General features: G+C 45.0%; 1 protein-coding gene across 2 annotated transcripts in view; it reads left to right on the top strand.

Annotated features, from left to right (window-relative positions):
• PRKCA (protein kinase C alpha) overlaps nucleotides 1-22133 on the top strand; it is a 343109-nt gene that overhangs the window by 130860 nt on the left and 190116 nt on the right. For both annotated transcript variants that reach the window (XM_090292657.1, XM_090292656.1), the window contains exon 3: nucleotides 18811-18893. In XM_090292657.1, the coding sequence (XP_090148783.1) occupies nucleotides 18811-18893 (83 nt within the window). The remainder of the gene's footprint in view (nucleotides 1-18810; nucleotides 18894-22133) is intronic.

The raw sequence follows: 22133 nt of genomic DNA, 5'->3' as shown, positions 1-22133 counted from the left end.
TGTCTTGGAAAGACTGCTTTTTTAAGGCACTGACCTATGATGAATGTGTCCATTGATGCATCATGCTGCATATATGTCGTTTTTTTTTTTTTTCCCCGAATGGACTCATTTTTAGGGAAGAAAATAACAAGGTCTGGCTACATGTCCCAGGAAGAGGCCACGAAAATGAGACCTCAGGGTCACATGCCAAGGAAGAAATTCCCCTGATATATTTCAGAGCTGATGCTTACCAGACCTGAACCAGTCAGCGTTTGTACCAGGCAGAGACAGCAGCTCAGGCGGAGCTCCCAGACCCCAAAGGCTTTGGGGACCTGATCGGCGCAGATCTGGTCTGGGTGTCATGCAGTTCAGACTTCAGGGTACCGGGAGCCCTTCATTTCAGCACCAGCGATTGCCCTTTCAAACCGATCTTCAAGGGCTTGATATTTTAGGGTTTAATTATTAAGGAGACAGCCAAGGCAATGCTGTGCAGCTCCCAAACAAATATCAAATGCTGGAGTAGAAGAGGAAACGGAGGGAATTAAAACTTGAAAAGCCATCTTCTGGTCAGCTTTCCCCTCCTGGGCTGAGGAGGCAGCGCACGCCCCCTCCTGAGCCTGCGTTTAATCAGACAACGCTGCAGGCTGTGTTTCAAGGGACAGCGGGAGCACACCTTTTCCTAAGCCTTATGTCTGGCCTGTACTTCGTACCTATATTTTTAGTTTATTTTATGTTTACACAAAGTGTTTTGAGTGCTGGATCCTGAGGAAATAGTGACTCAGTGAACTCCAACCTTATTTTGGACATATTCTCTTAACACCTGAAACTTCAGATTCATTTTGCGTTTGCTGACCTCATGGATTTCATTTTCCTAATGTTTTTGTTCCCATAAGTAGCATTTCCCAGAGCGACGTCTGTTTTTGTTGTCTTTTAACGTGGGAGGCATCAGTAAGTAATACATCACAAAGAAAAATGGGATACTCTGGTGTATCAATATCTCTTGACCCCTGTTCTCAGGCAGTGTGTTAGATGGTAATTGCACCTGGTACCTCTGGGAGAGGTTTATCATTGGTGACCGTGTGTTGTGTCTGTTACTAATGAGCTCCTCGGTGCCCTCGGGTTATTCATCTCAGACACAGCCACTGTCTGGCACATAAGAGATACCCAGTAGAGGTATATTGAACAGAATTGAGTGGTGACAGTGGGTATAGACAGGACAATCGCAAGAAAATATTGTCATCACAGAGCAGCCCTCTGTGATTGTAAGGGAGAGCAAATAGAAAACTGGTTTTCAGGCTGGTGAGCCTGAACGAGTTTGACAAATTGAATGAACTGCTTTTCTAAGTTTTCTGCACATGGACCTATGAAAGTTGCTTCTTAAACATGGCATGAAGAGCTAGAATTTAACTCTGATTTCTTACACCCATAGAGGGGAATGTGTCTTGTTGTGTTGCGCTCCCCATCCCTACCTGGTTTCAAAGTTGGACTTGACCTCTGGAGAGAAAGTGGCTAACCTTTGGGATCACTGTGCACCACTCTGGTATGGGTGGGGCAAACACCTGTAGAATTACTCTAAAGGATTTAGAGAGGAAAGACAAGGATGCAGAAGGATCAGAATTGGATCTCAATCAATTTGATCAATGAAGCTGAAACTCTGTTCACAACCAGTGAAGCCGTCTCCATGGTGCCCTATGTGGGGGTGGTAGCTTCTAGAAGACCTGAGCTTTGCCTAGCTGGTTCCAGGGGCTGTGGTCTGCAGAGGAGGGAGTCATGCCTGCTCATCGCTCACCCAGCCAGCCACGTGCAAATGTCCCTGTGTTTGCTCATTCAGGGTAACAGGGTGGAACTACCCTAAATAATTTCTTACAGCCCATGAATCATTTTAACATTTCTCCCGTTTTCTCTTTGGTCAAGAAAACAGATATCCATGATCAGCATTGACCTGATATTTCCTCCCTGGGCTTAGTGCTCAGTTGCCAAAAAGAAGTGAGGACTCAGCAGTTTGGGTCAGTCCCTTGGAGTGAATGTATTCAAATGAGCAGGACTCAGGACCGACCTGTGCCTCCAGTCAGCACATGCCCTCCTCCACCCGGCCCCTTCATGCCAAGGAGGCTGTTGGAAGAGAGCCCTGGTGCTCTTTCGGGGTGCTGCGTGGATCCCAAATGGACAGTAGGGGGGAATCAGGTGACGTGTGCAATGACTGTAGGTCCTTTTTCAATTTTAAGAAACTGATGTCTTTTTAAGGGGCCCACCATCTGAGGGGCTTGAACCTGGGCTTGCCTGACTTGTGTGGTGTTTTCAGCCTGAAGTCCTCTCTCTCCCTGGGGTGGTCATTGGCCAGAGCTGGGACACTGCCTGCCTCTCGTCCCTGATCCTCCATCCTCACCTGTCCCAGCAGCGGGTACTTCTACCTGACCGGACAGGTGGACCACACCCCTGCAACCCAGTGCTTAGGCATTGGGTCCGTGTAGCTCTGGTCGCTGTGCCCGCTGTCTGCCCCAGGCCAGGGTTCTCTCCGTCTCTCTGATTTCCCTGACCCCTCACGTGCCCCGTCACATCTGCGGGGATTACACAGGTTTGTCTCCATTTGCTACCCATCTGTTCCTCTCAGCTGGGGCTGCTCTGCCCAGTAAGGACTCTGTCTTCACACCTGGGTCCTGGCACGTTCCGTGGAATGGCAGCCTTCAAAAAGGGAACCCCTTGCCGTCGGGACCCTCCATAACCATGGAGCCCCTCTGTCCAGCCAGTCTTTCCGTGCCCTACTGTTGTTCAAATCCAAGTGAGCACAATCATGACCAAAAATAAGAGCCCCAGTCACTGCTATTATGTCCTGGTACATACTCGAGCCTCAAACCAGACCAGCAGGTTGGAACTCAGCCTCCCCACATATTAACTGTGTGACTCCAGAGTTTACTTCTCTCCACCACCCTCTTTCCTCGTCCTTAATAACATTATTTAGTAAGTATTATGAGGACTTATTCCCTATGTTCTCGTGTGAGCCGACCCAGTTCAAGTGACTCAACATGGCACAACATAATTTAGCGATCCTTCCACAGCAGCATGTCCAGACCAGGCTACCTGTCATGCCGTTGACATTATCAGAAATCCCCAGTGGCGTTGTCTGTTGCCTTGTGTGTATGTATTGTGTGTTCATGAGCACTTTAAAGGTTGATGGGGACCCTGTGCCCAGCAAATATTGTCTCGGCACACATTTGATCAGCAGAGGAGTCTATGCACACTGGAAAAGTACACTCTCAAGAGATGGCTGAGGGGAGCAGTGCACTGAGGCTACACAGTGCATTTAAAGGCTGCGGTAAATCAGAGGGAAAGGGACCAAGTTTTCAGCTTCCAGGTCCACAGTCCACCTGTAGCTTTACAACATGCCAAAGGCTTTGTCCCGTCCCTGACAGTAAAGCTGTTTTTCCTCAAGCCTTCTTTAGACGGGCTGTATTATACCAGAAGTTCATTCCTTTCAACTTAAAGACACTATTAATAGTAAGCAAAACTTTTATAAATAGGATCGTGGCACTGAGTTGCTGTGGTTGAGTTTGGTTGTTTTAGGGTTTCTGGGTGAATAGTTAAACTTTAAACTTCATGTGTAATCTGGGTCCTGTAGAGTAACTGAACATTTCCCCCAGTATTCAGAGAGAGCAGTTTCCCAGGCTCTGGTGACCTCCCTCCCGCAAGCCGCCTGCATTTTCAGACAGCTCTTACATCATCCTCACTTATAGTTAGCTGAAATCTGATACCCTGTAACTGTCCTATAGAGTTTCCATCCTTTAGGGACAAACAGAACCAGCTTAATCCTTCCTGCAAATACCAGACATTCAAATATTTGCACAGAGCTCAGTTGCAGGCTCAAGTCTTCTCTTTCAGACAGACCCCTCCCTCTGGACTTAGGATGTGATCCTGAGTCTCACCATCTTACCTGTGTTCAGACATCAGAAACCAAAGAGAGGCTGCAACCATAGTAACGAAAGCCCTGGGAACCCTGAACCACGTCTCAGGAGGAATAAAGAGCTGCTGCGTGGAACTCTCACCTCCTCCATTCTCCCTGATATACATCTGTTAATGCAGCCTCTTCTCCTAGAAGTTCTTTTGGCAAGCCGTACCACAGGGTTCACTGTATCAGTTAAAATGCCTCCATCTTTTCATCTGTACGGTGGTTGATCTACCTTCTTCTCACTCTATATTTATGTAGTTTGGAAGCCAGATGTGGGAATTTGAATTATCTTTTATTATTCTGTGACGTCTTGATAGGGTATGGTTTGTGGAATCAGCCTGGTGTAGCTTTGGGATTTTCTTTGGGTGTCTAATTTGATCAGTCGGGACATGTACTGAGTTTCCCAGTTCCCCATTTTCTGCGCAGTGGGGAAACTTGCCTTCTATGGGTTCCCTGGCGGCCAGGAGGCAGGGCCTGTTACCAGCCCTCCCCTCCGATAAGGCACGCCCCGCAGAAGGATGCTTTTACCTCGCCTCCTTGTCCGACGTTTCTCTCTCAGGTACAGGTATTTGCACGTTGTAGGCATTAATGTCCATGGACTTGAGCTGTGAGATGAGAGTTTGGCTGCTCTCGAGGAGGACTTGAAGGAAGGCATGGAGTTGAAGGAAGGCATGGACCCACCCCACCACCCCCCGTGGTGGGTCCTTGTTGAATCTCACGCAGCTCCCCAGCACGCCTGGACTGGAAGAGGCCGCGGCTTCTGACCCGCTTGGCAGCGGACCCCCCGAGACTGACGTGGTCACACTTCTGGCGCCGTCAGCTGCCCCGGTTGAGGACGCGGGGAGCCCAAGCTTTGCTGGCTTGTCCCTGGGAGGGAGGCCCGCGCCTCTCTGCACCACGGCACCTCCTCCCCTTGCCCTGGCCCTGCTTCCTGACATGCCTGATGTAGGGGGGGCCCTGTGCTCAGGGGGGGACCATGAAAGCCTGGGCAGAGGCTCTGTCAGCACCTGGCCTTGGGTTAGCCTCTGGCTGAGAGCTGGCTGTTTGGATTCCCTGATGTGTTTTCTCTCTGTTGTGTAGGAAACAGGAAGAACCGCCTTCTCATCGGCCTTGGAGGCTGCAGCCGCCCGAGGCCCGGGCCCTCTGTCTTCTATTCAGTGATTTCCGTGTCGGCTGAATTCTGCCTTTTCTTACATTTTCTTCATTTGAAAATATGCCACTTTTCTCTCTCCTCAGTCTAGTCACGAGTTCCAAATTATTTGGGAACCCTCCAAAAATGACCTGCCTTTTTGTTAAATAATGTTTATTTGCCCCAATCTCAGCAAAGGGAAAAAGAATTATCTGTGGGGTGCCCATGGTGACTCAGGTCTGGGCTGGGACTTAATTTACAGCATCATGTCTGGCCTTTCACAACCCAGCGAGGTTGGCGGTGCCGGCTTCTTCACTTGTCGTGTTGGGGACAACTTAGGTTCTGAAATGAATGTGCCCAGGATCGTGCGGCTGACGAATGGAGGGACACGGGACATTGCCCCCTGCCCTGCCAGGTCGAGAGATTGTACTGGGCTCACGCTGTTCAGAAATGTCCTGAGAGCGTGCGTGTTTCAAATAGGCACAGAAGGGACTACTTCAAGGATCCATGCTTAGTCCAGAAAACGTAGGGGAAACATCTCAAAAGGAATAAAAAGTATATCATTTCAAGGTTGAGAAAATGATTTAAGATTTAGAAAGAAAACGTAAAGGTGAACAGCGTAATCTGTCCATGTTATTTAGGAACATTGCTTAATGAGGCCATTGAAGGGTTACTTAAGTGTCTAGGATGTTATTCTGTGTGTGTGTCTTTAGCTTTTTTATTAAACCGATTGGCATGACATTGGTTAATAGGGTCGATGGGTTTCAAGTGTACATTTCTATGACACGTGATCTGTATATTGCATTGTGTGCCCACCACCCCAAGTCCAATCATCTTCTGTCACTAAATTTTTGTGCTCCTTCCCACTGGTAGCCCCCATGCTGGTGTCTGTCTCTGTCCCTGAGTTTCAGTTTTATGTCCCACATATGGGCTGTTTTTAGCTTTTTAAAACTAACTTTGATAGCATGTAATTCACATAATATACAATTCACACATTGAAAGTGTATGATTCAGGAGTTTCCAGCATTTTCAGACTTGTGCACCCATCAACACAACCTTCTTAGGACATTTCCAGCCCCTCCCTGCCTCTGACTCAGCAAACCTTTTCCGCAGCGCCTTTCTTGCTGGACTCTTAATTCTTGTTTGAACCAACCAGCTTTGCCAACCCAGTGGCTGCCTTGTTAATAAGTTGAATGGTTTCAACATCTTTAGTTCATATTTGTTCCGAGATTCATGTTTTGAATTTTTGAGTGCAGTGAGTTGTTACCATTTTGATGTATGGCCTTACCTATGCATTTTAAATGTGTACCCTGTTCCTTTGAGCCAGCTTTCCTTCCTTCTGTTTAGTGATGTATCTTAGTCGTTTACCTGTGTCAGTAAGGGTACTTTTACAACAGTTTCTGTGGCTTGCATAGCATTATATCAAATGGACATCACCCACAATTCTGTTGTTGGACTGTTAGCTTCCTTCCAATTTTTTGACATTATATATGATGCTGCTCTAAACATTCTTTGTACCACATTTTTATGTGCATCTCTAATCATTTTCTTTGAATTAATTGAGTGTGGAATTGCTAGTATGCAAAACCAGAAGTTCTTATGCAGACAACAATTACATGCTTTACATGTTTTGCTTTTTTTTTTTTTTTTTTTTGGCACTGTACTTGTCTGAGTTACTGTGAGTTCTGTTTTCCAGTTTCATACACCCCATGACTGACTGAGTGAGTACCCAACAGCGTGAGTCATGGAATTGTATTAAATACCTGATGAACTTACGCATAACAAAACAAATTTCATTCTAAATATGTACTAAGACTTTTTTTTTTATGATGATGATTCAGATATCACTTCAGGATCTTGTAGCTCGTTACTATGAACATCATCTTTAAAGTTGTATTTTTAGTTAATAGATTAATGGTGGAAAAAGTTAGAAAATAGATGTGAACCAAAAGAAAAGTAAAATTAAATCTCCCTAAACACCATTCTAGGCACTCTGCGTTTACCACTTTGGTCTATATCCTTAGCAAACTCTTCCCCGTGGGAAAAAAACATAACCAAACAAAAAGCAAACACAGGTACATATTTTAAAATCAGTAAATAGATCTACATGATGATGATGGTCAAATGTAAGTTTTTTGAAACATGTGTATGAATGCAGATTGAAAAGCAATTGGATCTTAAAATTCTGCATAACAATTCATATTTTTTTTAAAAATTTACTTTGCCTTATATTTTTTGGCCTGTTATTTAGAAATGTAACATATTTGTTTTATAAGATTGATTTTTTTTTCTTTGCTTCCCTGCTGCTGTCCATGCCCCATGCCCTTATTTGTATGAAAACTTCTGGTTCCTTTGTGGGAGGTGTCTCCCCAGTTGCTCACCGCTGTTGCCCGTGGGCAGTGGAATCCCTTGGACACCTTCAGATTTCCTTTCTGGAAAACTTTGGCCTCATTGCTTTGTAATTATGTTGTGTGCCACATTCCTGGTGCTTTATTAGTTCCTAACATATTTGATAAAAGGGAGGTAATTAGTGTATTATGGCTTCTTTTGAATTGTTCTCCAAGAGAAGCAGTGGGAAATGCTATGTGGGTAAAAATTTACATCATAATGTGGACAGATTTTTTTTGTTGTTGCATAAGCTCAATGTAATCTCAAGCATTTTATTTATGGAAACCTTGTGCATGCATTTATCCCTGAGAATTAAAAATTGCCATTGATTCATGGCCGCCCCCTGGTTTTATGAGTAACATTGTACCATGTTTCTTTTCATTATGTCCTGCGTTTGTAACAAAATGTTAACATCCTCCTTTCAATTCTGAGACTGAAATCAAACCAAACCAGGACGTTTGGTGTGAAACACTTTTTCCCTCACCCACAGGAGCTTTGCAATTATATGACTAAAACAAACAAACAAACAATAGCACTACATTCTGAAATTGAGCGTGTTTACTGCAGTATTTGGAACAACTGCATAATTTCCTTCTGTGAACCATAACCAAAAGTAATATTTTCTTGGTTGATATGAATCACATTTCTTTCCATCAGTGCTGCATTTTCCTCTGACCTACTACTACCTCTCTCAGAGTTTGCATGAGGGGGGCCATGCCTATTTTCATAATTTTACATAGATGTTAACTGCTGACTGTCACACGACTACCCCAACTTGGTGGGGAAAAGTCCCTTGGTGTTTTTTGTCCTTTTCCAGCCTGGCCAAGATCATCATTTCTTCCACTAGTCTTCCGTGAACTTGAGGCTGGGATACGAGCCCATCCCTGCGTGCTCCCAGTCCATAGGGAGACTTGACTCTACTGCCTTTACGATCTTGAAGTTATCCAAAATAGACTCTAAGCTTGTGGAGGGACCTGAACCTTGTTGATCTTGACCATCACCAGGGCCTACCGCCATGTCTGGGATGTAACTGGTGCTCAGTAAATGTTTGTTGACCAGAGTTGAACTGAACTAAATGTTTCTTATCCATTGCCTCTGTGTCCTTAATCCCTGGGTTCTTGCTCACCCCTGCATTTATTAACCTGTTTTTGGCACCACCATAACCATGGCCAGTGTATGGCAATGACCCTTTAGTCCCTGACCGACTAGGCTTGCCTCAGTCACCTTCTACCTTGCTTTTTGTGGGAGTGACGCTATGGACAACTTCTTTCTTGAAACGCTCCCACCTTTAGATTCCAGGGCTCTGGCTCTCTGCTTACCTCTCCTCTCTTGCTAATTTCTTGGCTTGCCACTCAACCACACTGTCTTCCTAGACACTGCATTCTGGATGTCCACTGTTTCTCCGTAAGTGGCTTCCACCATCTCTATGAAGCAGATGCCGCAAAAGGATTCTGCTTTATTAAACCCAAGATCCTCCCAAGTCTGCCAGCCTTCTTGTCTTTGTACTGGGAGCTTCATAGGTATTTGTGTGAAGAGTGACACAGTTCTTCGCTCTGCCCTTGACCTTCAACTATGTAACCAAATGGCTTGTTTACTGAAAGAATATGTGCTAAGGATGTTGACTATTTGTGAGGCTGCTAGGATATCAAACCTTTGACTTAAGAATACAACTGTAGCCTAGGATTAAACAAGAAAAGAACAGGGGAAAGGAAGAGCTGTGACCTTGTTACTCACCTACCCGGCGCCCTCGCCCTACCCCAAAGGCTTCCAGTTTGAAAACCACTACAGTAGGTTCTTTCTGAAGTCTTGTCTGATTCTGTTGTCATCAGACCCTCAGTGCTGTTTACTGCCTTTTAAATTAGTAATATCCTTCACGGAGGTGAATGCTAAAGGTCACTTTTCTTGAAGATTCCAAGTGTTTGTTTTCTGGGTGGTTTTGTACTGGTATAGGAACCTACGTTTTCTCACCACGAACGACTGAGACGGTACTTTATGTAATCAGCAGGCATTATACAAACATGGTCATGGTTATGAATTTGATTGCAAATACCAGCTAGTATATTAAACGTGCCATATTTTTTAAAAAGCCAATGGTTTTAATTTGGGGCTTCTGATTACCCTTCTATATTGAACTCTTTAAGAGTTTGGACTTTATTAAACTCATATATAATCATGACCAAAGGAATCTGTACAAATTCCCCAGATATATTTGAATTTCACAATTTCCATTTCATACCTTCAATTTAGCTTTAAATAACTTTTTTGCTTAGTCACCCATAATCTTTATGGGCCCTTATTTTTACCTTTGGAAGTGTGAACAGAACCTTAATTTATGAATTTGTTATTGCTCGTTGCTACTTTGGACTTAATGGTACCCTCAGTCTTCACGGGTGATACAGGTCAGTTTTATGGGCTCAGAGCGCTGTCTCATGGAGCTGTTGGCGAAGAATGCCCTGAAGCTCTTACTACCTGCTCTTATTCCTGTCACTTAGTTGAAACCTGAAGCTGATTTACGTACAAAGCTTTACCTGGACACTTGAAACTTTTACCTTCTCTTAGTAACCTGGGTTCCACTCGAGAAGCAGTGTTGCTGTTTTTTGGACACCACACATAAACACACACACATGCCCCTCTAATTAAAATGTACTTTTATTGAATCACTTACTTTCAGACACTGCCTTAGTTATGTACGTGAATTTGCTAGGGCTGCCATAGCAAAGCACCACCAGCTGAAAGGCTTGAGCAACAGAAGTTTATTGTCTCACAGTTCTGGAGGCTGGACGTCTGAGGTCAAGGTGTCAGCAGGGTGGGTTCCCTCTGAGAGCTGTGGGGGATGGTCTATTCCGTGGGTGTCCCCTAGTATGGAAGCTTGCAAGCAATCAGTGGCATCCCTTGGCTGTGGAAGCATCGCTGTGATTTCTGCCTTCATAGAATGTTCGTCCTGTGTGCCTTTGTCCAGATGTACCTGTGTTACAAGGACATCAGTCTTATTGGGTTAGAGGCCCATCCTGTGTCAGGATGATGTCATAGTAACTACATCTGCAATGACCCTATTTCCAAATAATTTTATGTTCTGAGGCACTGGTGTTAGGACTTCAACACATGCATTTAGGGGATGCAACACATGCATTGGGAGGATGCAATCCAACCCATAACTGTATGGCTAATGCCTGAAATGATCAGGTGACATTTTCATTGGGCAGTTCTGGCTAGGAGAATAATGACAAAAGTTACTCAAGTGGGCCTCGGGGACTAGTTAGAAAGACAGCTGTTGCAAGATGATCAGTTCTATCACATGAAAGAATTATGGGACTTTCTAGGAATAAAATAAACTTATTTTTCAAGTCTCTGCCCTGGTTTTTCTGACCCACTCTTTGTCAATATTGAAATAATTTCTCAATGGCATTTGACAATAGAGGGAGGAAAAGAGACCACATTTGTCAAAACCCATCTAACTTATTTATCTATTAACTTTTTATTATGTACACTTCCAAATATCTGCGAAAGTAGTGAGAACAGGTAATGATAACAGTTAATCATAAAAATTATATACCCATCTTTCAGCTTTGGTAATTGTTGACTTTCATCTTGTTTCATCTGTCCTCTTTCTGCCTTTTTTCTTGCTGAGTCTCTCAAAGCAAATTGCAGACATTATGTAATCTCACTTACATACTTTATTTTTAAGAGACATAAATATAGCATACTATACTTTGTCACTATTAACATTAAGAGAAAGGCAAAACTATTCAATAATATTACAAAATATACTCTTGTTTTTACATTATAACTAATTAAAGAGAAAAATACAAGAAAATAGGGGGTAGTTGGGGAGAGGAATAGGGAGAGGGAAGATGTGATAGATACCTACTCCTTTCTGTGGTTTTCTCTTTAATCAACCCCTGAGCTCCCTAAGGGCAGAAACCATGTCTGATCTACCCAGCCCACCCCACCCCCTCTTGCCTCACAGAGTATGGGTGTATAGTGGGTATTCAGTAAATATTTGCTGAATAATTGAATGAATAAGAGAAGGAAGGACCTTCCCCAAAAGCCTTCCACAGACAGGTACATAGAAGACGTACTCAGAATCACACACACATACACTCTCTCTCTCTCCTCTCTCTCTCTCTCTCTCTCTCTCTCTCTCTCTCTCTCTCTCTCTCTCTCTCTCTCTCTCTCTCTCTCTCTCTCTCTCTCCTCTCTCTCTCTCTCTCTCTCTCTCTCTCTCTCTCTCTCACAGAGACAGAAAGAAGAGAAAAAGAGGTCCTCTGTTAGTTACACTGCTGCGTTAGTCTCCCCCACGGTTCCTCTAACGCTCAGTCCCAGCGTGGCGTTGGTACAGCCCTGGGAAGGAATAGGTTTATCCCTGCCGAGCACCCAAAGCATGAAGCCAGAGATCTCTCCTGCACCGCAGGGTTCAGCCTTCATTTGCACCGAGTGAATGCCGAAGCACGTTTCCGATGTGTTTTTACCACCTTCCATCCTCCCGGAATCCTGGAGCTGCAGTTTCTTTGCCTGGTATCCTTGGAAGCTTCGGGGTGCACCATATAACAAGTGGCGTGCAGTTTGCTGGAAGAAGAGCGAACACTCACCAGGGTTCATGCTGTAGGCAGGCCAGTGTCCTCAGACGGGAGGTACTGCAAGCCCAGGAAACAAGTCCTGGTCCATGAGAGTGAGGAGGTTTAGACTGGGAGGCAGTGTGAGGGGAACAGAAAGCAAAGTATACAGTTCTAGAACCCATGTGCCCTCCTAATGCCTTGCAAGTCCCTCACAAACCCCAGTTCAAAATAAAAGACTTAAAAACAACGCAGTGAGAGCGAGCTACACTGTGGCCGTCCGGTGGTGGTTACAGTGTGTTGGTGTAGGTTCATCAGCTGTAACACATGTAGCACTCTGGGGAGGCTGTGGACCACTGGGGGACAGGGAAGATACATGGGACATCTCTGTGCCTTGCATGCAATGTTGCTGTGGATGTTAAACTGCTGTAAAAAATAAGTAAAAATGAAGTCTTTAAAAAAATATTGCAGAGGGAAGTCTGGTATTACGGGTTTGACAAACCCTTGGGTTGAAGGTGTGTAATATATTTTTTAGGGTCAAACTGCATAACCCCACAGTGCACATGGGGTTGTAGGTGGTCACACATGGAGCTCAGATTGCCAAGTTTATGATGGCTTTATGTCCTTAGGGACGTAAAAGGAAAGTTGGATTCTTCAGGTGATTTTGAAATCACAAAAACACTGCAGGATCTGAGCTGAAAAATGAAACCTTAGGATTTTCCTTTAAACACATTGGCATGATTTGTCATAAACTTACCCTTAAGGGACTTCTTTTATTTTCATAAAACAGATAGGCCTTTATACTACAGTTACTCAAGGCATTAAGATCTATTCCTGTGTACGGGTAGTTGGTATCAGAAAAGTCTATTTTGTGTCAGTTCTGAGTTGAAGAATAGGGGAATACATTGAACTGAGTAAAAGAAAGGAGTCTTCGGCAATTATCTGTCAGCATAGTCATATGTGTTGCTGTCATTAACTCCATTCTTCCAGGTGTGTCAGGTCTGTGGCTTTGGGGTGATAATGGGCCAGGATCATCAAAGCTTATCTTAAAATTCTTTTTCCCTCAACCCCAGGCCCTCCCTAGCTGTCTCCTGACTCTTTCACCTCCCAGACCATTTCCACCTTTCCGCTGTCAGCCACAAACGTGGGTGTCTCCAGAATTGCCCCCTGCTGCTTGGAGTCCTCATTCACCATGTTGCCTTCAGCTGTCAGTCATATAGATGCCTGCAACACCTGGCCTGCAGTCCCAGCTGTCATTAGACCTCTGACCTTGAAGTCCCCCTTGCTTGTCTGACACAGCTCTCTGGGAGACCCACCAGCACATGGTGCTCCGTGTCTGAAACTGAAACCCCAGTCTACACACCACAAAGACAAGTTTCTCCTCCTTCAGCCTGTGTAGACAGTTCACCTAGGCTGTGGATTCCCAAGTCCAAGTTAATCCTTTCTTACCTCCTGGTCTCTTCCCTTCGTTTCCCACACCCTGCTGTTCTCCCTTTATCATTGAGGATTCTTCCTCTTGCGAGTACAGGTCAAACATACATAAACAATAAAACACATGTATGATACGAGCTTGTGTGTTCAGGACTATTAGGTCACATATATGAAGGTGTTGGGTATATGTGAAGAAAATGACATTTTTGAAGGGTATTTGATGGTTCCCATAACTGAAAATTCTGGAGCCAAGCACCGTGCCAGATCTGGTTTCTCTTTCTCTCTCCCTGTCTCTCTCCCCGCTTAGCTTTCTGTTCTCAGTCTCACTTCAAGGCTTTAAGGCTCCCCTCTTGTTTCCACAATGGTGACATCACTCGCGCAGTTACTCTGGCTAATAACCTGGGGGCCCCCTTTGTCTCCCCTCCCTTCACACCTCATATTTAATCCCTCGCCCTTGCTCCAAAGTAGATCTCAGATCCAACCAGGGAGGAACGTGGGAAGGGAAGCATCAGTCAGACATGATGGCATCAGAGAAAAGGAAATTGAGAAAAGGTTAGCAATTCTCTGAAGGAGGAGAGGCGAGGGGCACCTGGTCAGAAGTGGGAACACCGGGGTTATGGGAAGAGTTTAGTGGGAGTCAGTACCCAGATGCTTAGAGGCAGGATCAGTGTGCTGCCTAAAGAGTGCCACTCCTTATGATATGTGATAAAGCACACTGATTTGATTTGTTTTTATACAACTTGAGCATGGATCCCACGAGAAGACTGTTTCCACTGTCACACATCTGAAACCAGTAATTTTCTTTTAACATGCAAATATAATGTAAGCTCCATTTTTCACCACTTTCCCTACCCACAAAGCTGAAAGCAGTTCACTCGCCTTAGAGATTTTTGTTCTCATTGTATTCTGATGTGACATTCCCTTTCATTAATCCCTGCCAGCCAAGCAAAATTTAATTAAAACCATCTCACACGATGGCGGCCTTTTATGGACTTAAAAAAGGAGCTCTCAGAAGCTCAGCTACCAGTCTTCTATTCTAAACAACGCTGAACTGTTAAATTTAGTAGGTTCTTTCTTGGATTCAGGATTTGCTACATGACTTTTACCTCATTAATTTTGGATAACAGGGAACTTTTATGCATGTAGTAGTCTCCATTTATTCATAGGGAATGTGTTCCTAGACCCCCAGGGAATACCTGAAACCTTGGATAGTACTGAACCCTACATACATGTGCTATGTTTCTTCCTATACACACATACTCATGATCCAGTTTCATTTATACATTAAGCATAGTAAGAGATTAACAATAATAATTAATAATAGAGACCAGGTATAACCATATACTCTAATAAAAGTTATGTGAATGTGGCCTCTCTCAAAATATACTGTGCTTGTCCTCCTCATGGTGATGTGAGATGATCAAATGCCTTATTAAGTCAAGAACGTTCACCATGGCCCTTAAAGGGAGCACTTTATGGCTTCTCTTTGGCATCTCTGAACTGCCAGCCCTTGGGGCCGTTAGTAAGTAAAATAAGGGTGACTTGGACACAAGCACTGTGATACCCTGACAACTGATCTGATAACCCGGACGGCTACTACGTGACCAACGGACAGGGCACGTCTGCAGCTGGACAAGGGGATGAGTCGCGTCCCAGCGGCATGGAGCAGGGCAGCACGAGATGTCCTCATGCTAACTCAGAGCACCATTTAAGTTATGCATTGTTCACTTTTGGAATTTTTCATTCAATATTTTCAGAACATGGTTGACTGTAGGTAACTGAAACCATGGGTAAGTGGGTCAGGGACATGACCTGAGTCTTAAATAATACCGATTGAGCCTTGATGGCGAAAGGAGATTGTTTTTTGAAGAAAAATGGGAAGTGATACATGAGTGTGGCTTTCTCCCCCTCAAAGAACAAGGCAGCGCTTGTCAGGTGTACCTACGGCCAACCCACTTTACAGACAAATCAAGTGGCTAGATGTCTCAGTGGAATTGTAGGTTCCTACAGTAGGTCTGTGTTTAATTTTCTGAGATATATCCATAGTCTTTCCCACAGCACTAGTACCAGTCCACGTTCTTGGCTACCGTGTCTCCTCTCCCTTGCCATAAGTGGGTATTTTTTTCTTCTTTTCTCTCAGTAACAGCCTGCCTACTGGGTATGAAGTGGTGATCAATCACCTTTAAGTGTTCTCTCACATGGCAGCCACAGCTGCACCCGCTTGGTGGGTGTGTGACCAGGGTTGGTGGCAGTCCCAAGGAAGAATGTGGATCAATGAGCAGGAATCTAACTGCAACTGATTCTTTTGTATGGAGCTTCGGTTCACCCTAGTAAAGCTCTGTGCATGAATAGAGTATGGAAAATATCTCTCTGGTCACCATTGGCCCAAGATCACTCCAGGAAACAGTGTTCAGTGTCAAGAGTCCCAAGTCAACCATTTGTGCGATGATGACATCTGACACAAACACAGCAGCCTCAGGCCACCCAGATGTGTCTAATGGGCCAAAACCCACTGTAGTTAAATGAGCTCTTATCGAACTCATGGAGAAGGGGAGTCGTAGTGTCAGAAGAGAGTGGCGTTTCTCTCACACTGGGGGTTTGGCTGTCCGACTGCCCTTTGCTGAGTTTTGTGCTCTTTAATGGGCACAGCTGAGGACCGCCATTAACATCAACATGGCAACATCACAACACACTTGTTTTGTTTTTAATGACTTCTGGAGTCAAATATAGGTGACTATTATTTGTTTTGTCTCTGAAACATACCTTTGACAGATGGCCAAACCTCTGCTTAATTTCCATTTCGTTTACTCCCACAAGATTAGTGTGTGATGTGGATCCGTAGCCTGACAGTCTCAAAATCAAAGCCACGTAACGTTAAGAAGCATGCTTAGGCCAAGCCTGTGGTCTTGATTATTTCTGTCCTCCCACGTCGCTTGCTTAGTGTGATTTGTGCATTTCATGTGTCAGCTGTCACTGTTGGGCAGCCTAAGCGTATCACATTGAGGATTAGAGGAAAGCGACTTTGTGCTTAGAAAATAATTGAATGAAGATTTGCTTTGTGAGTTTAAGCTTCAGGACAGCTTCCTGTTTTAAAACCTCTCATTTGATTATACAAGCAGAGGGGCCCCAAAGTCTTCGAGCATGAGGTTCCCCCTCCAAGTCTGATTGGCCAGCCTATGCTTGCTTAAGCACAGGTTTCTTAAAGGGCCAACGGTCCAGCTCCAGGACCAAGCATGCCACAGAAAGAATCCATCGTGACATGTCTGCATGTCTCCCACCTGAGTGGCTGCTGCCTGAATGTTCCTTCCTCCTAGCCAAGGTCAGGCAACTATCTATCGAACGCCTACTGTGAGGCAGGTACCACCTTGTTCCCTCACCTTCTCCCCAGTTCCCCTTGCTCTCTATAACATGGTGAGATGAGGGCCTTTAGAACTCCAAAATAAAAAGAATAAAAACAATAGCTCCTAACTTTCAGCCTGAGGAAAGTCCATGCTCTCCAATCTCCAGGTCAACCCTGGGCATTCTCCTGCTTAATTGAATAAGTCTTTCCCTCATTTTTCAACGACACTAGCAAGACTTCTCAAATGTTTGCATCGTATTGTCTTACAAAGTCCGCATTACCCAATTTAATTTGGAACTTGAAACCAAAGGTCAAGGCCAGCCGTCAGTGATTTGGGAATCTCTGGCCCTTGCTTAGTTTTCTGGGACAGCCTTTCCCTGGGAAATGCTGGGGTCAGCCAATATTGAGGAGCGTCCCTCTTCCCTGCTCCCCTCACTAGAGGTCAGAGTGAGGGGACAGCTAACCCAGCTTTCTCTCCTTAATCAGTCACAGGCATGGTCTGTATCTTCCTTTGAAGACCATCCGTTCCAATCTTAACACATTGCTTACGGATGGCGAGAATTCTCATCATTTCTAAAAGGCATTTAAATACCCCGGTACGCAACGTGTTAAGCCTTCGGATAACTCATGTATAAATGGCTCTCTGGAAAGACATGACCCTTCTCTCCGCGTCCTGTTGGATACTCAGGCACTGCTACCTTGTGTGCGTTGATGGCCTGGTTCGTCTTGGGATAAAATTGGATATCAGATTTTTTTGAGGCATACAATAGAAATACTATGGAGACGTATAATTACATGGATGGGTAAGTGAGGGGTGGAAAGGACAGAGACAAAAAACAATCTGTCCTTCCAAAGGGATTTAATAAATACAGGTTTTCTTTATGAATGCAAAGATGGATTTTAAAAAGGAAAGAAAGAGAGGAAAGACCTCTTGACTTTGAACGATTACGTAGGGAATCAGAATGTTTCTTTTCCCTTCAAAACACCATATCCATCATACATGAGGGTGGTGGAGCAGTGATTTCTTCTCCCGATTCCAGGGAATGAAAGATGACTCCGTGCCTGGGGAGAGAGCAGATGAGAGGCATCTGTGCCCTCCAAGCGTTGCTTTGTGATTCCTCCTTGGAGTGGTGCAGTGCATGTGCGCTGAGCAGGAACTCAGTGGGAAGTGGAAGGCCCTGATTTAGGGGCGGGGGGTGGGGGCTCTCCTCTGTGGTTCACACCCACCTCTTCCCACCATGATTGTGCATGGTGGGCAGGTGTGACGGCAGTGACCAGGAGCCCCTCATTCTGGGTATCTCTGCTCCTAAAGGGATGCCCTTTTAAGAGATCTTCAATTGTCATGTTTCTATGGGTGGTTCCCTTGTAGGTCTAGCTCTGCCTGCTTGATGCCAAGATGGCATTTTCTTTTTTAAAAAATGTACTTTTATAGTCACATTGTATTATGATCACCTTAAAAGATAACTATTTAAAAAGAAAAAAATAACCTTTATCCTGCTTCTCTGACTTGGCACACTCATCCTCTGGGCTTCATCCTTCTCCCTTTACGCTCATGTTCATGTTCATGTTCTGTCTCTCTGTCTCTCTGTCTCTCTCTCTCTCTCTCTCTCTCTCTCTTCCTCCCTCCCTCCTCCCTTATTATATAGTTATGGCAAGCAGGCAGAAACAAGGTGTGAGGGTGTTCCCCAACCTTATTTCAAATGGTACAGGGCAGTGCAAAGTACTTTATATATTGATTCTTGGTTTATACCTTGAGAAACTGTCTTACAATCTCTGCCCCTCTTGCCTTCAATTGCAAAGAAAGGGAATGGTGATTTGGGTCTCCTCGGGCCCTGTCAGGGCTGGCATTTTAGGATTCTGTTTTCTGAGAGTCTAATCAATACCAGCTGTTGCTGAATCTTGAATGAAATGCCTTCTGATTGCTATTCAGGTTTTTTTCTGTAGTGAAATTAAATTGACTTGTAACAGCACATAGCCCTTCTGGAAAACAAAGCTTGTGTATTAAATCTGGTTTATTCTAATTTTGACTTTCTTTTCTCTCCACCAGTTTGCTGCTTTGTGGTTCACAAGAGGTGCCATGAATTTGTTACTTTTTCTTGTCCGGGTGCGGATAAGGGACCCGACACTGATGTAAGTAGTTTGGAAACTGTTATTTGACATCAATGCAGATTTCTGAGTTTAATTTTTTTTTTTAATGCCTGTACAACTATCGTTTGGGCCTATACTGTTGATGAGAAGATGTATCCGTTAGTCTGGTACTATTTGGCCTGTGTCCATGAACAGATGTGCAGTCCTTCTGAGCCCTGTCAGGACCGCTTAGGGATCACAGAATTTCCTGTCAGCTGGTCCTCTTGAATCTTCCATGCTGGGAAGCCACACAGACCAGATCCACCAAATGTATAGGAATAGCTTTCTCAAATACAACGCGGTTCTTTCCTGAAGACGCTGACAAATTTTACAGTCAACACAAGTCACCCTTCAGTTTATTAGCTGATAGGTCTGTCTGTCATTGCTTCTGGCCAGTGGAACAAATTTATTTCTAGTTCGCTTCATGAGATCCTTGTTGCCCTTTCATTCTGTATTATAAACACTCCTGTTGGTTTAAATAAGTTAGCATCTGTTTCACTGAGCAGATGAGCTCGGAAGTTGCCCATGAGTGAACGCGTAATTCTGAGTACTTGCGTGTAATTCTGCCTGTCTCTCTGGAGCGTCTCCATTGCAGGTCTGCTGCACTGAAAACCAGGATCAGCCAAGCAGAGTGGGATTCAGGAGGTGTGGGAAATCCCAACGCCAAAAATACAGGGTGGGGCAAAAGTAGATTTACAGGTGTTCATGTGGAAAATAATAACAATAATTAATAAACTATAATACGAGAATAAACTGTGTTTTGCATACTTACAACTGTAAGTCTACTTTCCCTACCCTGTATATTGAATGGAAAGGAACGTGGTTTGTTTCCACGGAAAGTAATATTTTAACTAAAAGACATTTTTTTTGTGTGGGGGGGGGGGGAGGCCTGAAGAGTAGGCATTTCTATTCTGAATTGCTTTTGCCGGGTCACTTTAGTCACTGATACTGAAATTGCATGCTTTGAGTGATTTCTGCCATCGGCGTTCATTCCCTTCAGGACACTGGTTCCCCAGTGGCCTCTGCAGTGGAGCCAGGACTGAGTTCTCCCCCTCCCAGAAGACGGCATATTCAGGGGGAGCTTGAGCAATTCAGCTTTGCGATTTTTAACACATGTAATGAAGGAACTTACCGGGGACCCTGGGCGTGTGGGAACATGTCGCATCTTGGTTAAGATGCTGGCGGAGGCAGCATAGACTGGGTGCCCCGGCTCTGGGCCCCCGCCACCCCGCAAAGGCTCACAGAATACGGGGGCCAGAGGCAGCTTCCGAGAGGATCTTGTTTTCTGACCTCGCGGACCAAGGGGCACAGTCCACAAACGCTGAGGGACGCACCTGCATACGAAAAAGCTGTGTGGTGTCACCCTGCCCCCCTTTCCATACTCCCCTTACTTGTCTCCATTTGGGGCGTCTTAGAGATAAAAATGGGTGCAAATGAAAAGCATCATGTGGTGCTCCTCACCTTTCACCTCCTTGCTCATTATTCTCAACGCCACCTTCCATTTCATGTCTTCTGTCTCCTCTCCTATCGGCCCCATCAAGAATGGGGGCGGGGGGTACAAGCTACAGGGCTGGGAACAGCTTTTGCCTGACCCCCTCCTCCTGCTTCTTCCTCCTTCCACCTCTGTTCTTTTGGTAAAATACACTCATTGAGTACTTAATATGGGGGCAGATAAGGCATTAAAATATCAATTAAAAAGGGATGCAGGTGCTGAGTGCGTTTACCTAAGGGTTCTCCTATAGGTGGCCAGAAGGCTTCCCGGGGAAATGGCATTCAAACCAAGCTTCTGGAATAGCAGGAGATGGGCAGCAAAGGGCGTGTGTGTGTGCGTGTATGTGTGCGTGCGTGCATGCATGCTGGGGCATAAGGAGCTCTTTCTGACAAAGGGAAGATCACGTGAGAACCCCCTGATGTGGGGAGGAGTTCAGAGTATGAACGAGCCCGAGCAGGCTGGACGTCAGACGTCTGGTTTAGCATTTTGAACACAGCCTCAGGAACAATGGGGACTCAGGAAAAGGTTTTAACCTAGGAATGCTTTGATCCTATTTGCATCTTATAAGGGGGCTGTGGTTCCTTGGCAGAAAACGAATCGGGTAGGAAGTGGGCTTGATGTGCAGGTGAAGATGGGGAAACATCAGCAGATGGAGAACACAGCACAGAGACACCTGCTGTCCAGGGCAAGAAGTTGGGAGCTTGGAGTAGGTGGAGGCAATGGGACAGGCAGAGTGAACGCACTTAGGGTACACCGAGGCACCGAATCAGTAGTTCTTGGCCATTGTGGGGTCAGGGACACAGAGATATTGAAAAAGACTTCCAGGTCTCTGGAACAAAGGGAGAGCATCTTTGAGGCCACGGGGTAAATCAGACCAAGGGTCTGACTTGGATGTATTCCATCTGAGAAGTCAGACATCGAGAAGACAGTTGTTGTGAATGTTAGGAGTGGAGATGAGAAGTGGGGCATATCCTGAAGATACAGGCTTTTGTTTTTTGTTTTTAAAGCAGCGTCTTGCCTAGACAGAGGGTGTAGAGTGAAAATAAAAGAGATTAGGGCCCAGGAGAGAGCTGAGGAACTCTGGCAGTCTGGACGGGAGAGGAAGGGCAGGGACATAGGAGGAAATAAATTCAGGAGTGTGATGCTGATTTAACAATTTCCTGAAGCGGCCATGGGCCAACTCTCTGATCGCCTCTGCAATTCCGTTACAAATTCGCTGTAAGCTTTTGATTCTACACCGGGATAGGTACCGTACATCTCAGTGGGCACTGGACAGTCTTGTTGACAAGGGAAAGTCTTGGTTTATGCCTGCTAGAGATCAATTCATGCCTGTTAATTATTTTTAGCAACCTCTATCACACTCAGAAGTTTTATGCCGTTGGGATGATTGCTCTGTGGTCCGCTTACTCTAGGAGCCTGCAACCAGGCAGGAAGCTTTAGTGAAGGTGAGCGTGGTGTGAAATACAGCGGGAGGCGCACCTGTGATCTGACGTCCAGCTGAGGTCTCTTCCTCCTCATTTTGTGTTGACTTGCTGTAGGTACTGAGCCTCACATTTTTAAATCCATGGAAGTAAAGATGAACCTTTGATAAGAGGTGAACTTCTTTTTCTTTTTCTTTTTTAATATGTGAGAGAAAAAGAAGTACATGAGATGTTTGAAAAAAATCAGTGAGTCTTGACTGTCTGATTCACAAAGAATTGTGTGTTCTCTTCCAAGGTGGAAATTTTGGTCCCCGGGGTTAAGGGACCTGT

The sequence above is a fragment of the Furipterus horrens genome, unplaced genomic scaffold, assembly GCF_987537825.1.
Source record: "Furipterus horrens unplaced genomic scaffold, mFurHor1.1.pri manual_scaffold_11, whole genome shotgun sequence".
Taxonomy (NCBI): domain Eukaryota; kingdom Metazoa; phylum Chordata; class Mammalia; order Chiroptera; family Furipteridae; genus Furipterus; species Furipterus horrens.
The sequence above is the reverse complement of the archived record's forward strand: the minus strand, read 5'-3'. Positions and strand labels throughout refer to the sequence as shown.